Source organism: Belonocnema kinseyi, chromosome 5, assembly GCF_010883055.1.
Source record: "Belonocnema kinseyi isolate 2016_QV_RU_SX_M_011 chromosome 5, B_treatae_v1, whole genome shotgun sequence".
Taxonomy (NCBI): domain Eukaryota; kingdom Metazoa; phylum Arthropoda; class Insecta; order Hymenoptera; family Cynipidae; genus Belonocnema; species Belonocnema kinseyi.
Window position 1 is genome coordinate 74696814 of NC_046661.1, and position 23194 is coordinate 74720007.

At 26.0% G+C, this 23194-nt stretch overlaps 1 protein-coding gene across 1 annotated transcript; it reads right to left on the reverse strand.

Moving 5' to 3' along the window:
* Positions 1-6480: 6480 nt before the first annotated feature.
* LOC117173427 (neuromodulin) lies at positions 6481-10670 on the reverse strand. The gene is made up of 2 exons (XM_033361987.1): positions 9602-10670; positions 6481-6898 (listed from the first exon to the last, which is right to left on the reverse strand). The coding sequence occupies exon 1, from the start codon at positions 10091-10093 to the stop codon at positions 9761-9763; it is 333 nt and encodes a 110-aa protein (XP_033217878.1). The 5' UTR covers positions 10094-10670; the 3' UTR covers positions 6481-6898; positions 9602-9760.
* Between the last annotated feature and the right edge of the window lie 12524 nt (positions 10671-23194).

Here is a 23194-nt window from a genome sequence, read left to right on the forward strand (position 1 = left end):
GATACAAAAATTAGGATTCAAGAAGATGGGGCTGTCTTATTCTTTAGAAAAGATGGAAATGGATTCACTTAAATAGGAAAATAGGAATGGAAAAGAATAAACGAAATTTGTTATTGTCTAGCGAATAGAAAAGGATAGAGATAAGTGGTGGATTCATTTAGATAGAAAGCCTGGGATGCAGGAAGATAAAGCTATCTTATGTTTCAGAACAGTAAGAGATAGATTCACATGGACAGAAAAATAGGGATTAAAAAGGATAGACGAAATTTAAGATCGCCCAAAGGATAGAAAAGGGTAGAAATGGATAAGCTGTGGATTCATTTAGATAGAAAGACTGAGATTCAAGAAGATAGGGCTATCTTATATTTCAGGAAAGAGGGAAATTAATTCACTTGGTTAGTAAAATAGAAATTAGAAAAGAAAGACGAAATTTAAGATTGGCCAACGGATAGAAAAGTATAGAGATGGGTAAGTGGTGGATTCATTTAGATAGAAAGACTGGAATTCAAGAAGATAGGGCTGATATATATTTCAGAAAAGATGGAAATGGATTCACTTGGATAGGAAAATAGGGATTAAAAAAGAAAGACGAAATTTAAGATTGCCCCACAGATAGAAAAGGATAGAGGTGGATAAGTGATGGATCCATTGAGATAGAAAAACTGAGTTTCAAGAAGAAAGGGCTACCTTATATTTCAGAAAAGATAGAAATGGATTCACATGGACAGAAAAATAGGGATTAAAAAGGATAGATGAAATTTGTTATTACCCAACGGATAGAAAAGGATAGATGTGGGTAAGCTGTGGATTCATTTAGATAGGAAGACTGAGATTCAAGAAGAAAGGGCTACCTTATATTTCAGAAAAGATTGAAATGGATTCATTTGGATAGGAAAATATGGATTATAAAAGATAGACGAAATATTTTATTGCCCAACGGATAGAAAAGGATAGATGTGGATAAGTGGAGAATTCATTAAGATAGACAGACTGAGATTCAAGAAGATAGGGCTATCTTATATTGCAGAAAAGATGGAAACGAATTCACTTGGATAGAAAAATAGGGATTAGAAAAGAAAGAGGAAATTTAAGATTGCCCAACGGATAGAAAAAGATAGAGGTGGATAAGTGGTGGATTCATTTAGATAGAAAGATTGGGATTCAAAAAGATAAGACTATCTTAGATTTTACAAAATATAGAAAAAAGATTCAATGAGATCAGAATACAGGGATTGAAAAAGAAAGACAAGATTTTAAATTTCCTAATGAATAGAAAACGATAGGCGTGAATAAGCTAAGGAATTATTTAGAAAGAAACACTAGAATAGGGATTGGGAGTGGAATGAAAAGGATACATGTGGGTATGTGGCGGATAGACATAGATAGGGAGATTGGGATTCAAAAGAATAGAGGTGATTGCAGATTGGAAGAAAGATGGAAAATGATAGAATCAAACGTATAGAGACTCTGTCCATTTAGTTAGGAATACTGGGATAAGGAAAATGACATGGGGTTTATCAAAATAAAATGTTACAATTTACCTACAATTACAGAATACATTAAAAAGCAAAAATGAATTGTCATGAACTATAAGGAATTTATTTTTCTTTATTTTTGAACAAAATTCAGATCAACATAGTTAACATTTTACTTTTAAAAATAACAAGGTATTATTAAATTTAATCAATTGATATTAAAATATTGTTTATAAGCTCCACGCTTGTCGTTTAATTGATTGTTTATTCTAAACAATTTGTTGAAAGTAGTTGATTGAAACCTCAAATTTGGCTAACTGCTTAGTTAAGAAATTTAATAGTAACTCATAAATTAAATTTTTTAAATGAAATCCGTAAGTATGCATTAAAATTTAATATTATAGTTTAATATTAAATATTATAAATATTAATTAGATTAATATTATGTACTTACTTGCAAATTCAATGGTTTAGTTGTAAAATTGGATTTGTAATTCATCTTCATTAAAATTAATACATACATTGAAAAAGGTATTCAAACATTTTCAATTATTTTTTGGTTAAAATTTGTATTGACTGAAATTTTTTTTAATTAACATTTCAAGTATTTTGTTGAAAATTTGTATTTTTGGTTCGAAAATTTATCTTTTTTATTATAAATTTCATCTTTCGTGAGCAAAAATGCAACTATTTGGTTGAAAATTAATCTGTTTAGGTTGAGGCCATTGCATATTTTGATAATTTTTTAAGTGAACTTGGCTCACAATTGATCTGTTTTGTTAAAATTCTTATTTTTGGTAGAAAATTCGTCTTTTTCTTCATTGTTAATTTGTTTTCCTGATTGTAAATTAAACTATTCCTTTTTCGGTTAATAATTGATCTTTTTCAGTTTCAAAATTTAACTATTTGATTGAAAATCAAAGTAAATTGATCAAAATCAGATTTTAAAAAAAGTGATGTGAGCATTTAATTACTTGGTTGAAAATTCTACTTTTATTCAGAAAATTTGTCTGTTTATCTTAAAATTTCATCAACTTGATTCCATTTGTAGTTAATAATTAATTTATTCACGTTTAAAAATTACACTATTTAATTGAAAATTCATGTAATTTGAGAAAATTCTTCTTTTCTGGTAGAAAATTATTCTCCTTTGTGGAAAATTTAACTTTTGGTTAAAAATTGATTTATTTGGTTGAAAATTCTTCTTTTCTGGTAAAAAATTAATTATATTGGTTAAAAAGTCAACTGTTTGGTTTGAAATTTATTTTTGTAAAACTTCACTTCTTTTTTTTTAATTGCTTTTTTTTGTAAAGAATTAATTTTTCTATTTGAATATGTAACTGCTTCATTTTTGGTTGAAATTTGAATAAAGTTAATAAAATTTAATTTTTTTTTCTTGAAAATTCATCTATTTAGTTGAAAATTTTACTTTTGTTGACATTTCCCTTTTTTATTTAAATATTCATATTTTTTCTAATAATTTCGTCTTTTTTGGTTTAAGTCTACGGTTTGCTTAATAATTAATTCTTTTTGTTTTGTTTTGAAGATTCATAATTTGAATGGAAAATTCATCTCTTTGGTTGAAAATGGAACTACATTGATAAAAATTATTATTTTTTTGTTGGTTTAAATTATTTTTTTAAAAGTGAACTTGGTTGAAAATGTAACAGTTTGGTTGAATATTCAACTTTTGTGTAGAAAATTTGTCTGTTTGTTTTTTTAATCCAAAATTACTATTTTTTAATTAAAAATTGAGCTATTCCATTTTTAAAAGACGTCTGTTTCTCCTGACATTTTAACAAGTTGGAAGAAAATTCAACTGTTTTGTGGAAAATTAGTTTTTTAAAATAATAATAACTATTACACTTTTAGTTAATAATTAATCTTTTCTATTTTTAAAATTCAACTAATTCATTTGAAAATCGATGTGATTTATTGAAAATTCTTCTTTTTTGGTAGAAGATTAGTATTCATGGTAGAAAATGTATGTATTTTGATAAAAATTCTTCTTATTTGGTAAAAAATTAAGTTTCTTTGTTAAAAAGTCAACTGTTTGGTTTGAAATTCATTATTGTAAAAATTTACTTCTTGGTTTTTACATTCTTTCTTTTTTGTTGTTGTTAAAAATTAATTATTTTTATCTGGAAATTAAACTTTTCTATTATTGGTTGAAATTTGAACTACTTTATTAAAAATTAGTTGTTTTTTTTGTTTTTTTTTTTGAAGATGAATCTCTTTGGTAGTAATTTCATATTTTTTGGTTTAATTTAATGGTTATTTCTTTAAGATAAACAAACATCAATTGTTTTGCTGAAAGTTGATGTAATTTGTTGAAAATTTATCTTTTTGGGTATCTTTTGTTAATTAATAAATTCACTGTAAATCAACAGACGGTAAAAGAAAAATCTTTTTATCTGCTTTAAATTCACTACTTGCATACGTGCTGCTACCTTTTGGTGAGACAAGAGACTTCATTATTTTTATATAGAACATTTTTTCTAAATTCTTTAAATTAATATTTTTAATAATAATACTTTTCTCTAACTATTTCCAATTAAATATTAATCATTAAATTTCTCATTACACTATTTATTTTCGAACGTGTTAAAAGTTTATTCTTTGATTTTATTGAATAATTTCAAATTTGAGAATAATATTTATCTAGTTACGTCTAAATAAAGATTATTTATAATTTTTGTATTTTCAAACAGCAAGTATTTAAGAAATTTTGTGTTGGAATTTTGTTCTTACTCTTCATACAATTTTATTATTAAAATGTAGTTATTTAGTTTCAAACCTTTTACTTTTTATTAGTTTGGAACATAGTAAAATATTTATTTTCAGGTAAAAAATAAATAGGAAGCAGGGAATCCATAAACGAATAGAAAATAGGAGGATATGTTGTTTATTCGTTACAACGTATTTAATAATAGAAAAGTATGTACAAATTCACGGGGCGGATAACTTATTAAAAAATATAGTCAGAGTTGTCTCAATTAATTTTATTTAACAAATAAAACTGAAAAATATAAAGAAGAAATTGAATTTGATAAACAAAATCCAAATTTCAGGATGAACGTAACAAAATCTTTCGAAAAATGATATTTTACAATATATTAAAATAAGTGTTGTCTTATATTTTACAGATTTTTTTTCAATAATTGAGATAACTTTAACTGAACCATAAAGCTAATAATACAGTAATCTTAAACTTAGAATATTTTTTATACATAATTAACAATCAACTAACTTTCATACTTTTCAGGACTATCACAATGAAAATAATTACTTAATGATAATTACATTACTTGCTTAATATCTAAATTAACATCCTTATTCGATGACATATTTTAAAACTTATCCTTGATCAAAAAAAGAATTTTTCATAAACAAATTAATCGAACTCGAGAAACTGAAGGCACAATTTTTTCCCTAATTTAAGTTTAAGCATAGAAAAAACGTTTCTACATTAATTCTATTGGAAGAACTTTATTATCATAAAAACATTTATATCCTATATAATAATATAAAATCTAGATGGAGTCGAATTTTAAAAGTTTGAATAGTTTCAATATCATAAATTTTGTATTTAGAGATTTATTATTTAAAAAGGAACAAGCAAAATGAATATGAATGTTAAATTATTTTAAAAAGAGTAAAGGAGCGTTCGCATATTACGTAACGATATTTTTTCCCATTTTACCCCTCCCCCTCTTGCGTAACATTTACGTTACCTACCTTTCCAAAGGATATTTAGGACTTTTAGAAGTTATAGGAAGAAATAAAAAATATTTGATAAATTTTCGGAAGTGTTTCCAAGTTAAAAAATATTCTTAATCTATTCAAAACCTCTTAACTTCCTAAAAAAATTATAGCTGACTTAAATTTTTCTTGAAATTTTGAGGTCATTCCAAATGTAAAAGATTAGCCTTACGTTTTTTCAAATTTTTCCAGATATGACAAAAAAGAATTTAGAAAATATATTTTCTTACAGGATTTTACAAAATAATAGGAAAAATTCGAGCCTTTTTAAAAGATATTTAGGACTTTCAGATGTTTGGAAGAAATTAAAAATATCATTCAAAATGTAACAAATGTGTCTTAAAATGTTCCAAATTTCCCTAGGAATTTTAAGAAAATTTGTTTATTTAGTTGAAAAAAAGTCTTTTGATTCTTCTAAAGTTTGAGATTAAAATCTTCAAAAAATCTGCATTCTTAAATCTTTTACAATTAACATTTTTTTTCAATCTCTTCAAATATTTTGAAATACTCTGAATTCTTTTTCAATTTTCCCTTCAAGTTCATTTTTCAAAATAAAAAATCATACAAAATTTCCTCATAAATCTTAAGGAAATAATTTTTTTAAATCCTTTAACATTTTTGGAACATTCTAGTATTTTAAAATTATTACAATTTTTCGTGAAAACTCTTTTAATCCTGCAAAAATAAAAATAATTTGTTTTAAAATCTTTCAAATTCTTCTTTGACAATTTAAGTAATCTTTTGAAAACGTTTTAAATACTCCCCTTAAGCTCACTCAAATTTTGAAAAATAAAATGATGTATTATGGCAAAAGCACTTTTTTCCAAAATTTTACGAAACCATTTAAACTGTTTTGTAATCTGTGCTAATTTTCTCTTAGAATCCATTAAAAGAAAATAAAAATATTTATCGTAAAATCCTTCATATTCTTTTTCTATACATTTTGAAATCTTCAACTCTTACATTTATTATTTTTTAATTAAACCTAACCATTTAAAATTTAACCTCAAAATATTTCAAAATTATTTTTAAAAACTTCAGATTTTTGTTCGAATTCTTCAAAATAGGTTTTTTCTATCATTTAGTTTTTCTTATCTCTTTGAAAATATAAAAAATCTTTAGAAAATTCTAGTGTGGTAGAACAATGTTGAAAATAGAATTTTTTCCTAATCTTATACAATAATGTAAAATTTACAAAATTTAGAAAAATTTCTAAATTAATTTTATTCTATATTCATAAAAATGTTACGCAGTCGAGTCAACCCCCTCCCCCCGCCCATAACAGACCGTAATGAAACAACACCCCCGTTTTTTTTTAATGTTACGTAATATTTAAACTCTCCCTAATGAAAAAGGTTTACAAAAATTGTTTTGTTCGATAGGCTCGATGCTTTAGGATGTGATTGCATAATTAATAATTAAATGGAAAATTAATAAATTAATAAAAAAATCTGAGAAGGAGATTGAATAAGACATCCAAAGTCGGTCCAAGCTTCCGCCACGCATCGTAGGCGAAGATTGACTTGCCATGGTCCCTTAAAGTTGATTTTTTAAAATGAAAAACATCTGGTAGCCAGAGGATGATGGCTTGCCCAATGCACTCTAACTGGGCCAATGCCATCAGCCTCAATGCGGATCTACGTGCTTCCCTTCAAGAGGCTCTGCAAATGAAATAATATTTTCTTTTTATATTTGCATATTAAATTCCAACCTATTTGAAAACAAATAATTAAATTTGATTAATATTCATTAGATTTAATATAAAAATTGAAATTTAATTAATGTAAATTTAATAATTGGGGCATTCCATATCAAAGGAGGCCATCGATTTCTTTTAATGCAATATTTAGTGGAATATTTTGGCAGCTACCGTTAATTGAAAATTAACTGCTAATCTTATTTGTTTTAATAATTTTTATCCCTATTATTCATAAAAAATCAAAGACCATCATTAAAAAGTTTCCAAATATCTATTTTTTATTGTTTATTTGAAAAAAACAATTCATAATTGTTGTTATTCGACGCTGGAAAAACCGCAAAATTAAACACGATATAAATGTAATATTTGAAGTTTCCTTTAATTAACCGTGAAGTAGCGAAAAGTATTTGTGCATATTTTTGACAAAAAATAAGGTCGCGAAAAAACACACATTCTCGAAAATATTTTTTATAAACAAATAATAAGCAAAAATTATTCCTTAAGGATTAAGAATTATTATAACATTATTATAAAATTTAATAAACAAACTTACATTTTAAAATTAGTGATTTAAACAAATATAATGAAAAAAAGCAACATTTAGGCTTTTTTAACAAAGATGCTAAGCTTATGTGCGTTAAGAAGTAGCAAAATCAGTAATTTGTTTATAAAATTATTTAAACGAAAAAATGTTAACCTGCTGGTAATTTTTTTCAACGGAAAAGAAAATAATGTCGAAAATGGTTACGGATAACATATATACTCAAAACTCTTTGACATTAGTGTTCAGTATCCAAAACACTATTTTTTATTATAAATTTTTTTTTAGAAAAAAAGTTTCTTAATTAAATAAAACCTTAATTATTTAGTTATTTATTCATTTGATTTTACATCAATGCATTAGTTATTGTTAATTTTATTTGTATCAAAAAATGTTTTTTATTTTACCATTTATGGAGTAAAATGCTTATTTTTTTTTTTAATTCTATCGTTGCTTTTGTAATTTTTAAATTTAAAAAATAAAGAAGAAAACGAGAAATTAAAGAATAAAATAATAAAATAAATATTCACATAAAATAATATTTTTCTAGTAATAATTGCAGTATTCCTGGTATCTAGTATTTATAGTATTTCTACTATATCTCCTAGTATAATAATACTACTATTGATAAAATTGTTGCTAGTAATACTTGTTACTACTCAAAAATAGTAAAATGCTAGTAATGCCACTAGTATTGTGTGATGTTTATAGTTAAACTAATATTTCCCTATTAATACTAGTAGTTTTTATAGTCATATACAAAATTCCTAGAAAAAATAGTAGTTTTCCAAGTAGTAAAACTAGTATAACTGAAAAGTAGCATTCCATAATGGACCAACCTGCAAGTTTTTAAAAATGAAAATTTTGGCTCAATAAAATCCAAAAAATTATGCTACAAATCCTGACGAAACCGTACTTCTAATATGATTTTTAGAACAATTGAAAAATATATTTTTTATCATTGTCCAAAATTTTTTTTTATTGCGTTTAAACGTGTGCTACGAGCAAAAAAAATCCCCCTTTATTTGATTGAAATCTAATAATATTTTTTAATCAGATTTTTGTTGTATGGATTTAGTAACTCAATAGCTAAAAAGAAATAAAAAATTTTTTGGATGTTGAAATTTTTGATTGTTCATTACCTTCAAAATTTTAGAAAACTCAATAACTAAAAACCAAATTCAAACTTTTTTTTAAAATTGAAAATTGAATTTTTTATCACACATTTCAAATATAAAAAATTCTTTTGAGCAATTTCGAATAAAACAAGAATAAGAATAATATTAATAACAATTTGATTAAAATTAAAAAATATTAATTTAGCCCAAATAGAATAAACAATTATACGAGCATTTTAAATGCTTTGAAAATATCTTAAATTTAGTAAAAGCAAATAATATAAATATTAGAAAAAATAAAATAAACAAACTCTTGTCATAAATAAAAAATGAGATTCTCGGTGAACAAATCTTGTGGGTGGCCCAAGGAAAACTGGTCAGGGAAACGTGTGATATACAATAACAGACCTTATTTCACTTTGTGGAACAAAGGCAATCCGTTTCTTGGTCACTGAGTCACTTGTTATTGCAAAAACTGTCGCTTTTTAAATTTATTTATTTTAAATTATTTTCCAATAATCACAAAGCATATGTTCATTTCTAATTTGTATCTATTATTTGAAATAATTTAAAGATTAAATTGACGACTTCGGCTTGTAAACTAGAAAACGTTAATTGCTTCCGTGATTACGTAACTTCGTAATTATTGAGGCATTAATTATTTAATTGTGTAAATGACCCAAAAGCTTTAATTAATTTCGCGAATTGATTATTGAAAGTTTTTGTCAAATCAAGAATATTTTTTATAGCTTTCAAGACTTTGAATCAGGCTTAGGTCCTAACTTACTTCTTTTTATTTACTATTTTTATTAAAACTTTTAATTCGCCTGAAGAGTGAATGAAGGTTATTTTTACCCTTTTGATACAAAACATAATGAAAAAACTAACGAAAAAAATCATTAAGGAATGTTTTTTTAATTAGTTTTAAGAAAGGCAATTTGGGTCAAAGAATGTTTTTAAAATCTCCATTCACTCGTCATTTTCCTTGAGAACTCAAAATCCTTACATTTTCAGAATTCAGAAATGTCCTCCTTCATAAATCCAGTGAAAAAACCTCAGCAAGTCTCCATGGAAAATCAGTCCATAATAAAACGTAACTAATCCTATCAGAAGAGTCCTTTTTAGTCTCTCTCATCACCTCCCCTTGAATTTTTAATCCAAAAAGTCACTGTCCCTTTTGCTTCAGGGCCTTCCTCGTCCTGAATCCTCGGAATCCAGCCTGAATTCTGGTAGCAGCCTGCTGTTCCTGTTGGTGTCTTTTCCTCACCAAAAACCCACGAATTCCAGCTTGGATTTTCGTGGCTGATTTTTCCTCCAAAGATGTCCTGGAATCTCCTCTCTTCAACGAAGGAGGACTTGACGGATCATCAATTTCACTATCGCTGTTTGCTCTCTTAAATTCTTTCAGCTGCTTTCGAACTCTGTATCCTCTGAATCCTGCCTGGATTTTGGTCGCTGCTTTGTTGGCCTTCATTTCTTCCTCGATCGTCTGAGACATGTGCAAACCACTGACCAAGAAAAGCTGATTTTTCGTCTACAAAAACAGCTTCTTCGAAACAACTGACCCTCAAACAGAATTAATTAGGTTTCCTGGCAAGGAGCTGATCTTAGATCAGTTTTTCGGCTTAACTCGAAAACAACTGATCTTCAGTCAGCTTTTCCCAGCTTTCTGGATGATGGGTCGGATTTCGTTCTCCACCACTGATTTGCCAACTCCTCTAATGAACCACTGATCTTCAATCAGCCTTTTTCAGCTTTCTTGATAATGTATCAGATGATGTCTTCAAAAACTGATTTGCAAACAACTCCTCTGATGAACGACTAATCTCCAATCAGCCTTTGTCAGCTTTCTGGATGATGGATCAGCTTCCGTCTTCCAAAACTGATTTATAAACAACTCCTCTGATGAACAACTGATATTCAATCAGCTACAATCAGATTCTTCTTTCCTTGAAACTATGAAAAATCTCGACACTTGAAGTAAAAAGAATGAGATCTTCTTTGAAAGCTTCCCGGGTTTTGAATGGAGAAACTGACACTGAAGAACTTTTTTTTTAATCGCACGGCTCGAAGTGTCAAGTGAGACTAGATGCAACAGGCGCTCGCGGTTTAATGTATAAGAGTCGAGTCTGAAGAGACGCATGCGCTAGTGGATTTATTCGGATGCCTTAATTAAAATAATCTAAATACGTAAACAGTTGCCAATTTAAGCCCGGCTTTTTGTGAGCCTTACCACCACTTTCAAGAAAGAAACTACAAAGTTTATTTTCATTCATTGATTCACAAATCCAAATCCACGGATTGGGGGTGAATCCTCTTTCCGGAATGCTGTTGAATTAGAGAGCAGCTTTTAAATATGTGAGGGAGATTCATTTTGAAAGAGGCATTCCATGCCAGGATTGATGTAGGTTATGAAAGGAAATATTCGCTTGGAGAAGGAAAATCATAACTTTTGAAATTTAAATAATTTTATGATAAAAAATTTATTATATGATTAAAAATTTGATTATTTTGTTGAAAATTCAACGATTTGGTTGGAAATGAACGTTTTTGTTGAAAACTTATATTTTCGCGTTAAAAATCCAACCATTTTTGTTGAAATTTGTTTTTATAGCTTGAAATTTCAACCATTTGGTTCAATTAATTTTCTTTCTTGCCTGAAAAGTATTCTTTAATTGAAAAAATAACTATTTTCTGAAAATTCTTCCTTTTGGCTTCAAAATTCTACAATTTGGATTAAAATATATTTTTTCTTAATTAAAAAATCATTTTTATGTGAGAGAGATTCATTTTGAAAGAGCGCTTCCATGCCAATATTGACGTAGGATTTGAGAGGCTTAGTGAAGGAAAATCATAACTTTTGAAATTTAACTAATAAATCATTTGTTTGCATCGAAAATGTGTTATTCTTATTACATTTATACAAATCTCGGAAGAAACTTTTTATTTTTGTGAATAATAGAAAATTCGATTTTCATTTCTTGCCGATTTACTCAGAATTTTTATATGAAAAACAGTTGAACTCCACTCAACAAACAAAAAAGGTTTATTTTCAACCGCAGTTGTATTTCTAACCATACAAATAGAGAGATTTTCTAAAAAAAAGTTTTCAATCTTTAAGCCAAAGATATAAATTTTCGATTAAAAAGATCATTTTCAACTCTACCTAAAATACGAATTTTCAACGAAATACTTACAGTTTCACTAAATGGTTGCATTAAAAAAAGGTTTTAATTATGTAAATAGATAGTAAATGCATTTTAAACTGAAATTATGAATCTTCAAACAAGAAAATAATTTCCTGAAATCTATAAAAATCTTTCAAAATGAAAAAAATCGTCTGAAAGTCTAGTCGATTTTTAAAACATTTTTAGGAATCTTAAGAAATTTTTTAAAATCTTGAAAAATTATTGTCAAAAATAAAATATCATGAATAATTTTCCCAGGAATCTTATAGGAAAAGTTTTTCTTTTCTTAATATACCTTTAAAAAATCTTAAAACATTTTGTTTAAAATTTCTGGAAATCGTTTCAAAATCATTAAACCTACATATCTTCTAAAACGATTATAATTTTTCCTAAAATTATTTAAAAATTCTTAAAAATAAAAAAATATGTATTTTAAAATCTTGAAATTTCTTTTTTGGAAAAGGGGACTCTTAAGAATTTTTGTGATAATCTTGTTATCTTTACAAATCATTAAAAGAATTCAAAATTTTATTTCAAAATCTTCAAAAATACAAATTTTCTTTGAAATCTTTTCAAACTTTCAATTATTCTTAGAATTTTTTTTCAAAACTTTCAAATATTTTTCAAAACGAACTGTTTCTTATCTACAAAATTTGAAAAATATTTGTAAGTTTAAAAATATACAGCAAAATCTTCCATAATATTTATTTTGTTGACATTGGTAGGAATCATATGAAATGCTACTTTAAAAAAAGAGAAGATTTTGAAATCTTCCCATGCAGGAGTCTGAAGAAAGTTTTCTACCTTTCCAAATTGTTCAAAAATCTACATTTGATTTGAACCTTATTGAAATCTTCTCAAGATTTCTGAAATAAATATATGAGCTATTACACTGTTCGTTGATAGTTCATCCAGATTCTTTTTTTTTCATTTTAGAAATCCTAATAAATCTTATTTTTGAATTAATTTTTCAAAAAAATATACTTTTGGGTTTTCTAGGAATTTTGATACAAATGCTTAAAAAGCTTATAAATTTGTGTTCGGCGTCTTCAAAAAACTGCATTGTATTTTTAATGTTCTGAAATATTTTCACGTTTTAAACTATTTGGGAATTATTTCAAAACTTCTAAATATATTTTCAACTTACATGATTTTTATTTCAAATAATTTAGCCTAAAATTCTTTAGTTTTTGATAAATGATTTATAATTTCTCATTTTAAAAGAGAAGTAAAATATTACTACATATTAAACAAAAATGACGTCGTGAATTATAAAATTTCAAATTGAAGGGGTTAAAATGGAATATTTTAGATTGAAAAAATATTTGAATAAGATTTGCAATTGAATAAGAGCGTATAAATTTTTAATTATTTTTAAATTAAGAATAGTTTGTAAAATGTCAATCAAACGCTTACATTTTTTTACCTACTGAGACTTTCAAATGAAAAAGTTTGTATTTTTAACGAAAAATTGTATAACTTGCTTAATTCTGAACAGATTCAAAATTCAAAAAATGTAAAATTCTGTAATTGTCTGTAATACCTTGAAGATTTTTACAACGAAGTAAAAAGAAATATAAATAAAAAGTTATACAAATTTTTGAATTATAGAAACATGTACTTTATTGTTAATTTTTTTACTTTTCTACAAGAAAATGCAAGAAAAAGTAGCTATTTGTAGTTAACTGTATCTTTTTGTTAAATATTGTACATTGTTTTACAAGAAAGTACATACATTAAAAAAATTGAAGTTTTGATGTTAAAATTCCACTATTATGATATAAAATTCGTCTACTTAGTTAAAAATTAACTTTATTGATGATATGTAATTAATATTTTAGAATTAAAACATGAATTTCGTTAAAAATTCCTCTTTTTGCCTGAAAATTAATTTTCTTGGTTGAAACTTCGCCTTTTTGGTTTTAGAATTAATCTTTTTTGGTATAAATACAATTAATTACATTTTTCGTTAATAATTCATATTTTTTGGTTAAAAATTTAATTATTTTGTTGAAAATTGAACTATTTGATTAAAAATTCGTTTTTTCTGTCGGGTTGAAATATGAATATTTTTCGTTGATAATTTGTTAAAAATTGAAATATTTTGTTAAAAATTTAATTATTATGTTAAAAATTCGAGTATTTTGTCAAAATGTATTCTTTCTGGCGAAAAATTCAAAATTTTTATTGAAGATTGATCTATTCATCTTTATTGGTGAAAAATACAACGCTCCTTTTTGATATTTCTTTTATTTGAACAAATAGTTCGTCCTTTTAGATTGGAAATTTAATTTTTTTTTTGAAAATTTAGCTATCTGAATGAATGATGAATATTCTACCCAAAAGACGATTTTTAACGAAATAGTTACATTTTAACTAAAGAGATACATTAAAAAAACCATATGTTTTTCAATTAAATAAATAGATAACACTTGCATTTAAAATAAAATGATGAATCTTCAAGCAACAAAATAATTCTTTTTTAAAGCAGTTCGTTTGTTTATTAAAAGTTAGAAAAATCTTTCAAAAATGAGAAAAATGCCTGAAAACTTAGCCGATTTTTAAACATTTTTAGGAATCTTAAGAAATTTGTTTAAATCTTGAAAAATGATTGCTAAAAATAAATAAAATATTATTAAAAATGTTTCCAGGAATCTTAAGAAAATTTTTTTATTTCCTTAATATAACTTTCAAAGTCTTAACACATTCTGTCGAAAATTTCTTGAAAGCCTTTCAAAATTTCAAATACTAAATATGTTCAAGAATGATTCTAATTTTTCTTAAAATTGTTTTACAAATTTTAACAATTAACAAAAAATCTTTTCTTTTCCGAATCTTTTTTAAAAATGATGATCATTTTTCGAAATGTTTAATAAATATATTTAACAGGTCGTGGCCTACGTGTACCGAAATTTCGGTACAAATAGCCAGATTTTTTCGGTACGAATAGGGGGAACTGGAAAAGGGGCTTTTTGAAATTCATAGCTTTCTAAATCATTAAAAGGTTTCAAAACTTTCTTTAAAATTTTCAAAAGTCTACAGAAAGTTCGTCTTTTTCATTGAATATGTAAGATTTTTGTTTCAAAAATTAATGATATAACTGAAAAATATAACTATTTTGTGAAAAATTACATTTTTTTGTCAACAATTCAACGGTCTTGTTGAAGATTCGTCTATTCAGATAAAAAATTCGTCCTTTCAGATTGAAAATATAATATTTTTTTTTAAATTTTATGTATCTTCTAATAAATACAATTATTTGGTTGCAAATGCAAATATTTTTGGGTAAAATTTAATCTCTTTTGCTTAAAATCTCGACTTTTTTGTTTAAGGTCAATGCTTTTGGTTAAAAATCCATGTGATTGGACAAAAATGCAAATATTTTGTTGAAAATTAATTTATATGGTTGAAAACTTATATATTTGGTTCAAAATTCAACTATTTTCCCTAAAATGTAATTATATTGTTGAAAATTATTCAGTTTTAGTTGAGGATTGAACTATTTTAAAAATGAAAAAAATTGAAAAAGTGGTTTAAAAAATAAAAGCATAATTTATAATTGCTCCTCATCACGGACAATTCTCGGACATGGCGAATTCGTGGTCAGGTGACAATCATTGACCTTTCTTTGATCTATTTCTGCCCTATAGGACTATAGGTGTTCCGCCAAGCGGGCGGAAAGTCCCGTCACTATTCTTTGACGTATTTACAGAATGCAATCACGCCTGACGTCATAAAAAATACATACGTGACGTCAAATTCTGACAAAGCAGCATTGCAGCTTCCTCGTTATTTATATTATCGATTTTTTTTTTCATTTTTACCATACTTTATTATTTTATAACTCATAGTCCTTATTTTATCATCAATCTCCAACACAGCGAGAAATGATCGTTGCAAAACGTGCGTGCCTATTATATTGGAAAATATATGAGAGCAAAGCACACACCTGTGAGTGACGTAATTGGTGTGTGCAAGAGATGCATCGTTCTCGTTTATGACGTGGAATTGAAAATATACGACATACAACATTTTTATGATACATATATATGTATTAGGGGTGTTAAAAAAATAAGTGCGAATTTCATCTTCCATTTTTGATTTTTTTTATCCTTTTGCAAAATTCAGAAAAAAAATTCCCGGCCATTTCCCGAATTTTCCGGTAGAAACTGCAGCTTTCCCGGCAGGATTTTGAGAGATTCTAATATTTATTTTACAATAATAGTTACTTTATTGTATGCATTTTGAAGAGGCTGAAAAGTTAACTTTCAATATTCCCTGATTTTTCCCAGTTCAATATTTCATTTTATCTGACCAATATTACTTTTTAACAAAAAAGTAGAATTTTCAAGAAAATAATTTAATTTTTCAGAAAATAGTTTGAATTTTAACAACAAAATTTTTAATTTTCAGTTCAAAAGGACAAATTTTCTGTCCTAATAAACAATTGAATTTAACAAAAAATGTTTCCTATATCTTTTAGAAGATGTTTCAACTTGTAACAACAAATGTTAAAGCTTCAATTCAAATCCCGCAAGGATGAATTTTCTGTTTAAACTTTTTCACAAAATACTTGAATTCTCAACAAAATTGAATTTATAACCAAATACTTGGATTTTCAACTACATAATTACATTTAAAAAAAGAGTTTAATTTTTAACTATATATATAAATTTTTAACCAAAGAGTTTACTTTTTTTTACAAAATAATAAAATTTTCAATAAAATAATTAAATTATAAGCAAAATAGTTGATTTTGTAACCATATACGTCAATTTTCAATAAAAATATATCTTTTTTACAAAACACTTACATTCTTAACCAAATAATTAAATTTTTAGCAAAATAGTTGAATCTTTCATGAAATACTTGAATTTTCAAAAAAAGATTCAAGTTCAACGAAAATATTTGCATTTTCAACAAAATAATTGTATTTTTATGAAAGATAGTTTAAATTATAAGCAAAAATGTTACATTTTCAATTTAAAAAGACGAATTTTCTGTCCAAACGAACGAACGTTCAACAAAACAGTTACTTTTTTAATCAAATAAATGCATTTTGAATCAAAAAGATGACTTTTTACAAAATATTTGAATTTTCAACAAAATAATAAAATTATTAACAAGATAGTTGAATCTTTAACAAAAGACTTGAATTTTCAATCAGGAAAGAATTGAAAATAGTTGAATATTCAACAAAATAATTATATTTTTTAGAAGATAGTTCAACTTCTAACAAAAAATATTACATTTTCAATCCAAAAGGACGAATGTTTTGTCTAAACGGAAAAAATTTTCAACAAAACAGTTAAGTTTTTTATCAAGAAATATATATTTTTTACAAATTACTTGAATTTTGAACAAAATAATTAATTTTAAACAAAAAAGTTTAAATTTTAACTAAATAATTAAATTTCAGCAAAACCATTATATGTTTTAGAAGATAGTTCAACTCCTAACAAAAAATATTAAATGTTTAAATTCCCAAAACTACCACTTCTTTACAAAATATTTGAATTTGTAACAAAATATTTAAATTTTGTACCAAATATTTAAATTATTAACACATTAATTGAATTTTTCACGAAATAATTAAGTTTTTAGCCAATACAGTTGATTTTTTAACCAAATACATAAATTTTCGACAAAAATTGGACTTTTTATACAAAATATTTGAATTTTCAACAAAATAATTATATTTTTTAGAAGGAATTTTACCTTATAACAAAAAATACTAAATTTTCAATTTAAAAGAATAAATGTTCTGTCTAACAGTACGCATTGTTCAACAAAACATTTAAATTTTTGACAGAAAATATTACTGTTTCAAAAAATACTTTAGATTTTAACAAAATAATAAAATTTTAAACGAAGTAGTTCAATTTTCAAAGAAATAATAAAAATTTCAACACAACAATTTAATTTCTAACCAAATACATACATTTTCAAACAAAAAGTTGAATTTTGTACGAAATATAGTGAAATCTTTCAATATCCCTCCCTTCTATAGGCCTTCCGAGAATCGACGCCGCGCCGCAGGTAGGTATAACAGGAGCTGCGCGGGGTCTGCGCTTGATACTCAGACGTGAACAAACAAAATCGGAGCGGGCTATAATGATTTAGTTCCCACCCACCGTCAGCCCCAAAATCAGCGCTAAAGTAGAGTTTCACTGTACTTGAATTTTCAACAAAATAATTAAATTTTCAACAAAATAGTAGAATCTTTAACCAAATACTTGAATTTTAGATCAGAAGAGATTAAAGTTCAACCAAAAAAAAAAGTTAAATGTTCAATGAAATAATTACCTATATTTTTAAAAGGACAGTTCAACTCTTAACAAAAAATATCAAATATGCAATCCAAAAGGATCCATTATCTGTCGAAGCGAACGAATTTTTTAGCAAAACATTTACATTTTTGACAAAAAATATTTCTTCTTCACAAAACACTTGAATTTTCAAACAAAAAGATTAGAGAAGCTGGGATTTGGAGTTCTTTTGTTTTTAACACCCCTATTGTACATTGTATATATGCGTAAGTGTATATTTAAATATGGAAAAACAGGAAGTGAGGACTTTCAGAATTCAAATAACGAGAAACTAGTAATATATAAATATGGCGCGAGCCAAATTGTCTTCCACGGTTAATTTAAAAATAGGGGGAGGTGAATGCGAGTGACGAGTTTTAGTGAATCAGAGGCGATAATGATAGGAAAAGAAGGAAGACTTTGAGAGTTGTGATGAAAGAAGGATGGAACAAAAATAAAAAAAGTTGGGGAAAGTCTTTTTTCTTTCTTTTTTTCTTTTTTTTTTTTTCTATATCGGGGTTGAAAGCAGTGCTCGTCATTTAAAATTGTATAACTTTCAAAATTATAATCTTGAGGTAGGTATCGTGCCAAAAATAAGACCTTTGAAAATAACTGTTTTTCTAAATTTGAGAATCAAAATAAAATTAGGGGCCGTTTATACTGAACGTGACCAATCTTGAGCTATTTTTGACCAAAATATTTTCTACCAAAAGAGATCAGTCTTTTATAAAAGAAAAATTAATAAATTTTTAATCAAACAGTTGTATTACCAACAAAATAGTTTAACTTTCAAGAAAAAATACAAATTTAAAATAAAATAGTTAAATTTTCAAGCCACAGAGAGGAATTTTTTAAAGGTAGTTAAATTTTCAACGAAAAAGTTCATTTTAAACTAAGAAAGATTTCTTTTCTATAGTAAATAATTAATTTTTTATTCCAAAAGGACGAATATTTAACACAACAGTTTCATTTTTGTTTGTAGGAAATAACTTTAACAAAATAGTTCAGCTTTTCAACACAGATTAGAATTTAACAAAAAATAGTGAAACTTTGAAGACAAAAATACGAATGTTTTAGAAGAAAATAATAATCAATAAAATTCATTTTGAACCAAGCTAGATGAATTTTACACCAGAAGAAAAATATTCAACAAAAAGAAAAAAGACGAATTTAAAATATATAGTTAATTCTTTAAAAAAATAGATGAATCTTTAAACAGAAAAGATTTTTTATACCAAAAATGTAAAAGTGAAGTTTTCAGATAAAACTAATATTTAACAAAAAAGTTGGACTTTGTAATAGGATAATGCTCTACTGAAAAAGATAAATTTTCAAACAAATGCATCAGTTTTTAAACCAAATAAATGATGTTTCAAAAAAAGTTTATTTTCTACCAAATAGTTTAATTTTAAACTGAAAAGATGAATTTTCCACTAAGAAGATTAATATTCGACCAAAAAGACATATTTTCAACAAAATAGTTCAATTTCCAAGCTATAAAGACGAATTTTTTCGAAGTTAGTTGGATTGTCAACGATAAAGTTAATTTTCAACTAAAGAAAGATGATTTCTTACAGTAAAAAATTAATTATTAGTAAGCCAAAGGGTAGAATATTTATTAAAACAGTTGAATTTTCGTCCAAAAGAGATAACTTTAACAAAATAGTTAAATTTTTCACCAAAGATTAAAATTTAACCAAAAACAGTCAAACTTTCAAGCCAAAAAATGAATGTTTCAGAAGAAAATACAAATCAATAAAATTCCTTTTCAACCAAGCCAAATTAATTTCCTACCAGAATGCGAATATTCAACCAATAAGAAAAAAGACAAATTATTAAAAAAACAGTTTTTTTCTTAAATAGATGAATTTTTATTTAAGAAAGATTATTTTCCAACTACACAAAATAAAAAAGATTTTTTTTGTACCACAAATGTAAATGTGAAATTTTCAGATAAAAAAAACTAATATTTAACAAAGAAGTTCCATTATCAACTGAAAAGTTGAATTTTCCACTAAGTAGATTAATATGCTACCAAAAAGGACAATTTTTCAACGAAATAGTTAAATTTTCAAGCTATAAAGACAATTTTTTTTCGAAGTTAGTTGGATTTTCCACGAAAAATTTAATTTTCAACCAAAAAAGATTAATTTCCAATTAGAAATATGAATTTTCTACCAGAAAGATCAATGTTCTACCAAAAAGATGAATTTTCAAAAAATTCAACAATTTTTAACTCGAAAATATCATACTTTAACCAAAAAGTTCACTTTCTACCAAATAGTTTCATTTTCAAAGAAAAAAATATTTTTTTAAAAAGATTTTCAATCAATGCTATTAATTTTCTGCTATAAAGAATAATTCTCTAACAAAAAAGACAATTTTTCAATATATTAGCTGAATTTTAGGAACCAAAAAAATGAATTTTCAACGAAACAGTTGAATTTTCAACATGAAAATATGATAATTAAAAAAATTTATTTCCTACTAAATACTTTAGATTTCACAAAAATAGTTAAATTTTTTAAACAAAAAAATAAAGGACCCAGCACCAAATTTACCGTAATGGGTTTTTGTAAAAAATTCCAAGAACATTTTTTTTCAGTTTTAAACCTGCAGAGCGAAAATTCGAAAGAAAAAAGTAAAAAAATTGACAGTTTGAGACAAACACTTGTCAAAGTTTTAATTTTTACATGAAGGTATTTCAACCATCCGCCGTCCTTGTGAGTCATACGTGACCCAGGTGATTTTTTTAGGTAGAATTTGATAGGAAAGAAAGAATCATTTAAAAAAGAAAAAAAAGTTTTTAGTATCCAAAAACAATCGAATGATTAAATAGAGAAAGTGAATAATAACTTGGAATTTTCAAATTATTTTTTATCGATAACTGTGTTGGTGGAGGAGGGGTGGAAACAGGTGACCCACTCGGACGGCGGAGAGTTAATAAAAAAATGCTTATTTTAGTGAAATAAACAAGGTAGAGTAAGTTTGCACAGGTTGGTGCAAGCTCGTGCATATTTAAACCAGTTATTGTTATTATTATTATTATTGTTTATTTATTTTCTTATATATGAGAAGTATTTATATTTCAATTATTACTATCATTATTATCGTTTCAATAAGTACAATTGACTTATATTTTTGTCATAATTTTTTCGTGTTTGGAAAAGTACGGTGTGAGTCATCTTGGGTTATTATGTATCAATGTTCATGCTCATAAATGACGTCAAGAATAAGGGAGAAACTAAAGCAAAATAACTTACCCTGTACTTTTACAAACACGAAAAAATGATGACAAAAATGTGAGTCAAGTGCACTTGCAACCAAGCGATAATAATTGTAATAATAATGAAATATAAATACTCTTAATATATAAGAAAATAAATAAATAATAATAATAATAATAATAACTGTCTAAAACATGCAGGAGCTTGCACCAACCTGCGCAAACTTGCTCCACCTTGTTTCAACCAGTACCATTAAGTTGCAAGAATATTGTTACACGGCAAGTTTAAATTTTTATAAAATTCTTGATCACAAAGGAAAACACAGTAAATTTACAAGATATCATTTATCTGAAGTTGGATAAAAACATTGTAAACAATTGAAAACTACAATTATCGGACGACAGATTATTTTTATCACGAAGCAGATAAAAATTATCCGTCGTTGCATAATTGCTGTTCTCAATTGTTTGCAGAGTTTTTATCCAACTTCAGATAAATAATATCTCGGTGATTTACTGTGAAGCAACTCAGGAAAGTGCAAGTGAAGATGTAAATAGTCTACTTACATTGAAATGATAATAATATTATTATTAATAACAACACCTTTAAGGAAAGCTAGTGCAAGCTCGCCTTCAATTTGTTGTTATTATTAATAAAATATTATTAGTATGCATAGCTCATACATATATACATATATGTATAAATCATTTCCTACCCTGATGTCTTAATCAGTATATCTCTTTTGTTTTTGTTCTTTAAGGAATGCCATTTGCCTGATTTCAATGCTTAAGGGATGTTTAAACATCCCTTAAATTTTTCAAGGAATCTGTATTATCATCAAAGAATAACAGAATTTCTTAACGACTTTACAGGCTAGATAGAGCTATGAATTTAATTTTTTTTTAAATTACATTTTTCTGAAAAAAGATCTCCTTTCGCTCCACTGGAAACTCGATGGTTCGTTTCCTAGCGGAGCGAAAGTAGAAGATAATTTTCCAGACAAAATTTAAATAAAAAAATTAATTCATAGTTCCATCTAGTCTATAAAGATGTTCAGAAATGTTGTTATTCTCTGATGATAATACAGATTCCCTAAGAAAATTGACTTTTAACACCTGGCATAATAAAGCATGTATTTTTGAAAAAGAATTCTTCTCTCGATCTCTCTATTAGCTTATTGGGGAAACATCTGACCGGCTATCGGAAGTTCCGCGGTTAGCTTCCCAGTGGAGCGAAAGGAGATCTTTTTAAATTAAAATTTTTTTTCAAAAATATCCCTTAAAATTAATTCAAAGGCATATTCTTTCTGTGCACGCTTTCTCTGCTTATTTAAAAGTGATTTCATACCGCAGCAGTTGGATGCAAAATTTCCAATGATTTTAGTTACTAAGAAATTATGATTTTTAAACTTGAATGTTTAAGGTATAAAAAAACCCCCAAAACAGGCCGTATACACACACAAAAATTAATCTTTTTAGTTTGTGGATATAAACCTTTTGTTTTCGGTAAGTTTCGGAGTCTTTTGGCGAAGACAGTTAAATTTCCAAAGAAATAAGTTCATTTTCAACCGAAAAAAGATGACTTTTCTACCATGAAAGATGAATTTTCGATCTAAAATGACGAATTATTAACAAATCAGTTAAATTTTTGCCTAAAAAAGATAATTAAAATAAAATAGTTGAATTTTCACCAAAATAGTCAATTTTTTTAAGCAAAGAAGATAGAAACTAAGAAGATTAATTTTCTAACAAAAAAGATGCAATTTTAGAATTTCGTAGCCCCGGTTTAAAATTCTTATGGTTCCAGTTGGTTGTCTGTCCGTCAGTCCGTCCGTCCATCGCACTTTTTTCAAAGAATAGGAAGGGGAAGCGGATAT

Bases quoted from the DNA above. Each gene is read 5' to 3' on its own strand.
- LOC117173427 (XM_033361987.1), bottom strand. From the start codon at position 10,093: ATGTCTCAGACGATCGAGGAAGAAATGAAGGCCAACAAAGCAGCGACC.